We start from the raw sequence: 7,125 nt of genomic DNA on the forward strand, positions 1-7,125 counted from the left end.
ATCATTAAAGTGGTGGATGATGATGTGAAATGTCTCTAAAGTTTAAAATCATAAAAACAACTTTATGAACAAAAACACCAGCTTGAAAATCCCACTCACGGTTTTAGGTATGATTTGGGTAAATATTCTGTTTTTCATCGGGACCACATTTAAAAATTCCTGGAAGCACTCCTGGTGCTGGGTTTCAGTGAGTCAGTCAAATATCTATAAAGATCTTTAATATGGCCATCTTAGAAACACACTTCTGGTCCAACCCACTTTCTATTCACATCATCTTTTTGTCAGTGGAAGCCAGTCGGAAGAACCACCAAGAAGCACCGAGTCCCAGTTAAAGATGAGTAAAGTTTATTTTGAGCTGTGAATCCTGCAAAGCTTTAAGAGGAAGACTGTGGAGCAGGAAACGAGCGGTCCTCTGCATTTTCATCTCGGTTACTGTGCCTTTTATGTTGAAATCTTGTGGCGGAAGTCTATTTTCCTGGAACTCCCTCTACTTAGTCCCTTTCCCTCTCAGTCAGTCTCTTCCGAACTGCACTCCAGCTTCTTGTAGCAAAAATGAGCGATAAAGGTTTGTCAGACGAGGCTGTGGCAGCAGTGTGTAAAGATGGAGACCCGATCACTAAGGTAAGACCACTGTAGCCCCTCATGGAGGTGATCTAAATTTACATATTGGCAATAATTCAAACGCAACAGGTTAGCAGCTCCCAAACAGGTTAACCCGCTTTTAATGCTACGTCCAATATCGGACACATTCCTCCACAAAATTCGCGGTTTTGCTCTCGTTTAGGGGCGATTCGTTTCTCTTCGACACAGTTTAAGGTGCTTTAGTTTATGATGTACCTAAAAAAAAAAAAAGAAAAAAAGAAACCAAAACGCCATGTGGTTTCATGACAGGCGGATGTGAGTTAACCTTTCTAGGTGAACCTTCCAGTGGCTGCTGTCGTAATGAAGATAAAACTCGTCATCCAAGGCGTGCGTAAAACAAGTCTGTGCGTAATGGAAGAGCCGCCTGTACTTTTTAGAAAAGCTGCCATTTAGGAGCGGTGAAACCAGAATATACTCCGCATCCTGTTGCGAAAAGTTGGCAGGAATGGGAATAGCTAATGTGGTCAGCTTGTGTCGCAAGCTTTGGAAACTGTCCAACAAGTAGGCTCACCAGGCGTCCCGCTCATGTTTCGTAGTTCCACGTTTTGATTTTGGTTGTAAATCACAGAAATGACACACATTTGAGTCTCACAAGAAACCTTAAAAAGAGCTCTACTGTTGAGCCTGTGGTTCCCAAACGGTGTGCATTTATAAGGAGTAGGTGTGAGGTGGAATTGAGGAGTGGTTTGAGGTGTGGCTTGGGGTTTTATGTCAACCACATATTATTACTATAGCTGTACAAAAAGCAGTGAATGAAGTTTACAATATAAGTACACGTAAAAGGCTCTGATTTGTAGTGAGTTTTCTCTTTCTCGTGAAGAGAAAACCACTTAAAGAAAACTTGCTAGGAGAAACTGCAAACTAAATTACCTGTATTAAGGTTTCAGCCAGGCTAGGGATTTCAGCAGCCTTCAGCCGCAGTGCATCTTTGGTTGGCAAGAGTGAAATAATGCCAGCATGATGCCAGGCAAGTTTAATCAGCACCTGGAAACCAGAGAAAAGTTATGCACTTCAAAAGGCTGTTTGCCTCCTCATCTTATTGCTCAACTCTATCATCCTCTGGCAGCACAATCTGAAGAACTGACAATATTCCAGAATCATAACCAGGCTTTATGTGTGTGTGTGTGTTTGAGTCTTGATGTTTTGTCCTGCCGTTCGGTGTGTTTTGGGCACAAAAAACACTTCTGTTCATCTGTGGATTCCTCCTTAGAGAAGCCCAAAGATGTTTGACAAACAGAACAACAGCACATGAAGTAATATAATAGTTAATAATAAGCCCTTAAATAGTTAAGAATACTTATATATACATATATATATATATTGATCAGTGATTGTTGATCAGTGGTCATGGGAATTTGCATAATTATGATTAAGGAACTGACCTCACAGCCCATTGTTCCTTCAGTGGGCTGGTTTCAGTCATTATGCAAATGTACTGTTTATAAGATTGGGGAAACCTGCAGTCAGCTGAGACTGAAAAAGTCACTTGGATGAGTGACGAAACGTTTCTCCCACAAAACGCTACGTCCAGATGAACAGAATCAACTTTTGGAGATTTACTTTCCTGGATGATTGAGAATGCATCAAGACTTATATATACACTTCTTCAAATATATTTATGTTCTATTTAAATTTTGTGCACCATGTAAGTGAGTATAACTATATAATTTTGTATAATTTGTTGTGCTTGCATAATGACAATAGTCTTGATTGAGTCCAAAGGCTGTAAAATGAGCTTTATGTTGAATCTATGCGTATAAGAAGTTGGAAAACATGCATTCAATTGAACAAAGCTTATTCGTCCTTCACAGGTTTCATTGCCAGACCTTTGTAAGGGTCATCATTCGTATGTTTATTCTTTAAGATGCTTGTGCCTTTCAGCAGTAGCAATGCATTTCATTTATTGAGATCTTAGTAACTTACCGTTCATGTTATTCACTGGATAGATGCTGTTCCCTCCACTCAGTCTGTTTTTGAAGTCACTACGGTAACGTGCAGCAGCCCTCTTACCTTCCTGTCTGTATGGCTTCAAGTGACAGTAAATACACATATGAACAGAAACAAACCTAACTGTGTAGTGGAACTAAGCGGTTCCCTCTATTTTTCTTTAGCTGTTTCTGACTTTTTGCTCTGGCTGGCACTCACATGCTTTGAAATTGAAGTTTAGGGTTTGCCCCCACGTGTAAAATGTGAGGTTTGACCTGAGAAATAAAAGGCACTTTCATTTTTCAGGGGCTTTCCACTTTTGCTTTGTTGGTTTAATGTGTGCTGTATGAATGATGAACTACTAGTACTGAATGTAGCTGGAAGTATGAATGCTGCTGTGATGCTATCTGGGGAAATATATTGCAGCTGGGGTGTTTGTAGAGTTTCTATAGATATGAAACCTTAACACAGAAGGAGGAAGGGCACAGGAAGGACAACACACAGAGATAGGACTTAACTGTGAAATGCAGTCAAAGAGCAGAAGTTTGGTTGTCATACACGTCAAACACAGAAATATTCAGCATAAAGACCAGACGCCCACTTTACCACATTTACAACATTTTCTTATATTAACTCTGATAATTTCACTAATCAGGTGACACAAGATTGTTTGAACCACTGCATATCCATATGTTAAACACCTGCAGCCTGGTGTCCCATTTGAAACTGAAAATGTGTAACAAATAGTGGCAGTTTGTCCACCAGTAAGGCTTGTATGACTTACAACAAAAATAATTCAATTAATCAAAGAGCTCACGATCAGATTGACCCCAAGCACTGAGTAAAGATTCAGTTTACTTCATGCTGTGACTGAATGCTGTCGTTTAAAAAGAAAAAAAACCTAATTTCTCTCGTATGCAGAAAAACAAAAACACAGCAATCTAACACAATCTGACACACTGTGTGGAAGAGAGAAGTTTGTTTTTGAACAGACAGAAGTCCATGGTGACATGTCAGTACTGTTTTTATAAGACTTTAAAATCTAATTTGAACTGAAATTGAAAAAAAGTACAACAAAATAAATACAAACAAGCAAACAAATATCTGTTAGCAATCAAACTGTTACTTCAGGCCCAAAAATTCACAGTTGGCGTTTTCCAGTTTCTCATTCTTTGTGTTTCAGGCATTCTCTTGCAATGACTTAAGTGTTTTCACAGTGATGGTGCAACAGTTTAGTAATGCGGACCGGACCACATTCTAGTAAAAACACGGGTCATCGTCAGTCCTCAGCATTTAAGCTGTAAACAGGTTTTGAATTGAAAATAAGGAAGTAAATCTAACTGAACATAGTCAAATTTGACAAGTTCAGCCCTATGATGCTGACCGCGTGTGTTTGTGCGCTTGGTAACACAGAGGTTACACACGCCGCTGAGTGCCAGGATACAAATTTTTCTCTAAACGGAGCCAGAGATGAGCATGGCTGTCTCACGCAAGAATGAAATGTACAGTGCTTAACATCATAAAGAAATATAAAATGATTGTCTTGTACTCTGCTTGCTGTTTGGTCTCACTCGTACATTTGAGGAACTAAATGTAACGTGACAATCTGAGTTTGCTTTTTGTTGAATGAATCTGAATTCCTCTGCAGTTTAAAGAAACAGTAATTTTCAGTCCTGTCATATTTGTCATTAATTGATACTGTTACTTACCTTGAAGAGTTGTCCCTAATCTATTATTGTGTTTATGTGTTAGGATTTCATGATGCAGCAGACGATGCTGAGGGTTAAAGATCCGAATAAATCCTTAGATTTCTACACCAGAATCCTTGGAATGACGTGAGTATCTGTGCAGGCTTCGGTTTACTCAGCTCTTGAACTGAGTTGAATTTGTTTAAATCTTTTTATTCGTCACTCCAAAGAAAGACATAAAATCGTTAAATGTGTTTTCAAAATTTGTGTGGACGTTTGTAAACTGTTTTCTCTCCGATGTGTGATATCTTGCAGGCTCCTGCAAAAGTTTGACTTTCCCTCGATGCGTTTCTCTCTCTTCTTCTTGGGCTATGAGGACAAGAAGGAGATCCCTGCAGATGTGAAGGAAAAAACGGCCTGGACCTTCTCAAGAAGAGCCACCCTCGAGCTGACACAGTAAGTGTGGATGTTAGATACTACCAGGAACAAATTCACTTTATTGCATTGTGTGCATCTTCAACTGTTCTGTGCATCTTCTTCAACTGTTATCTCCTTCATCCAGTGAAAATGATCCTCGGTTGTTAAAATGTAGTCACAAACCTAAAGTTAGTGTTGTAAGCAATCAAAAAGCAAGCAACGCTCAAATTGGAATATTTATTTGAATCTGTTCTTCCAGTAACTGGGGTTCTGAGTCCGATGACAGTCAGCCTTATCACAATGGAAACTCGGATCCACGTGGCTTTGGTAAGACTGCTTTCTTGTTGTGTTGAGTTGATAATGTATGTTTGTGTTGTGTCTGCTGCTTTTTGCGGATACTTGCGTGTCTGTCTGAGCACCGTCTCTTTTACACTTCACAGGACACATCGGAATTGCAGTTCCTGATGTCTATGCAGCCTGCAAATTGTTTGAGGAGCAAGGAGTCACGTTTGTTAAAAAGCCCGATGATGGTAAGATGTGACATATTTGTTCAGGGTTATGATTCTTTAATCATAGTTAATTATGTAGTAAATCAATATTTTTTCCACATAATAATTCCTAAAGTAGCTACATCTTCTGCACGGGGTTACTTTTAATTTAATGACATGTTGATAGCAGGTTTCTGTAAACCTTTAATAGCTAATATTTAATATTTGTACTAATATGAAATTTAATTATCTTGTATTCAGCCTGTCTTTGTTGCACATGTTTAGTGCTTTTCTCCAGTCAGTACTTACAGTTTGCTTCCCACCCTCCTCTCTGTTATATTTTTTTATTCCCCCTGCAGGTAAAATGAAAGGCTTGGCCTTCATTCAGGACCCTGATGGTTATTGGATTGAGATCCTAAGTCCCAACAATATGGTGCCCATCACCTCCTAAAAATGAACCTATGCGACCTTCTTCAGTGTGGAACCTCAGGCTTGCTGTGGGCTCAGGGTTTCAGTGGGAGAAGATAAGATTCGGGAGGGGGGGGGGCATAAAGAATTTAACATTAACACCTGCTGGAGAGCTGAGAGCATACAGAGTGGGATTACTTGCACAATGGCAATCAGTGTGTCCAAGCACAGGATGGACTGTTCTCACACAGTTGATCAGTGTTTTGGTTACCTTTGTTACTCCAGTGACTATTTTCCTGACTTTTTCAGTCATCATCATGTTCTATGTTTTCAAAAAGTGATGTGAAAGAAAAACGGTATTACTTTGCAATAAACATGAAAGTCACAGTTGATACAGATTTCTGATTATTTTTCTTTCTAAAGGTGAAGCAGTGGGTAATTTTTCATAACCAACTTACATTTAGGTCAGTCACAATCACGATTTCACCAAGGAACAACAAGATAATCTGGGAATTTTATCCATACTTATCAAAGTTGAAAATGGATGTTTTTTAATGTAGGAATTAGTTGTTTTCTTGAGAAAATTAAAATGAGGTCTTAAGGTGACTAAGGCTGCTTTTACTAAATAATGATTGGTGGAAACATTTGTGATGGTTTGAGAGATTTTCTGTAATTTACACTAAGTCAGTTCAAAATTAGGCAGTAATGACTTAACTGAGGCTGTTATATGTGAGCTCAGATTTTGAAAATGTTTCCTAAAATTATCTTATTTAGTATTACTTTGAACAATTTGGATGCATTTTGCGTGATATTTCATAAGTGGAGTAATTTGGTTTTGATTTGCTAACAGTAATTTAGGCAAAAAAAGAGAAACTAATAAGTTCACTTCAGTTATATTTTTGCAACTTTTGGAAGCGTGCATTAAATTAAAGGCGTCTGCACATTTTCTCTTTGATTCATTCCTGCCGTGAAATTTCTTCAGGACTTACATTTTTTAAGTCAACTATCTTTTTCCCATTACTTTTTTCCCTTGCTTTGCAGCATAACGCCTGTATAACATCTTTGTCTACACTCAGTCTGTTGGCATAAAAACATGCACATCACGACTGCTCTTTGTACATATGAATGTCATAATGCTTGTATATTAATTATAACTAAAAAGGTCCAAAGCAACTGAACTAAGTGCTTATGTTGATGTGACCAAACTTATGGATTAATTTGGGACATCTATTAAGGGACTGTTTCGCATCCACAAACTATCATCACAATTTCAAAACTATGTGGTCAAAGAATTGCAATGCAAATTCTGTACTACTGCACCTGTACTCATTACTGCATTAGAGTGGTGTAACATATTAAGGGTCTCCTGCATATTGGGCCAGTTAGGCTTCATCTTAATTGCCTAGTTGAACAATGACAGAAAAATCTGTTTGGCACATTTGCTCGTCATAAGTTTGCGGTTCAGACCCACACAGGATCAATTTGACAGTATTTTATAACGCTCATAGGCTGTGTGTTTTGTCCATGCAATCTATCAGCTTCAGACCCAGATGTAT

At 38.5% G+C, this 7,125-nt stretch overlaps 1 protein-coding gene across 1 annotated transcript; it reads left to right on the forward strand.

Moving 5' to 3' along the window:
• The first annotated feature begins 271 nt into the window (after nt 1–271).
• glo1 (glyoxalase 1) lies at nt 272–5,961 on the forward strand. Its single transcript, XM_003437571.4, has 6 exons — nt 272–621; nt 4,321–4,403; nt 4,572–4,712; nt 4,933–5,000; nt 5,114–5,203; nt 5,521–5,961. Exons 1-6 carry the CDS (start codon nt 553–555, stop codon nt 5,610–5,612), a joined length of 543 nt encoding a protein of 180 aa, XP_003437619.1. The 5' UTR covers nt 272–552; the 3' UTR covers nt 5,613–5,961.
• Nucleotides 5,962–7,125: the final 1,164 nt, after the last annotated feature.

The sequence above is a fragment of the Oreochromis niloticus genome, linkage group LG1 (assembly GCF_001858045.2).
Source record: "Oreochromis niloticus isolate F11D_XX linkage group LG1, O_niloticus_UMD_NMBU, whole genome shotgun sequence".
Classification (NCBI taxonomy): Eukaryota; Metazoa; Chordata; class Actinopteri; order Cichliformes; family Cichlidae; genus Oreochromis; species Oreochromis niloticus.

What these genes read in the sequence shown, in the direction of transcription:
- glo1 (XM_003437571.4), top strand. Translation starts at nt 553, where the DNA reads ATGAGCGATAAAGGTTTGTCAGACGAGGCTGTGGCAGCAGTGTGTAAA. An exon ending in ATGGAGACCCGATCACTAAG is followed by an intron (nt 622 to 4,320) that starts GTAAGACCACTG and finishes TTTATGTGTTAG; the next exon opens with GATTTCATGATGCAGCAGAC. An exon ending in GCCACCCTCGAGCTGACACA is followed by an intron (nt 4,713 to 4,932) that starts GTAAGTGTGGAT and finishes CTGTTCTTCCAG; the next exon opens with TAACTGGGGTTCTGAGTCCG.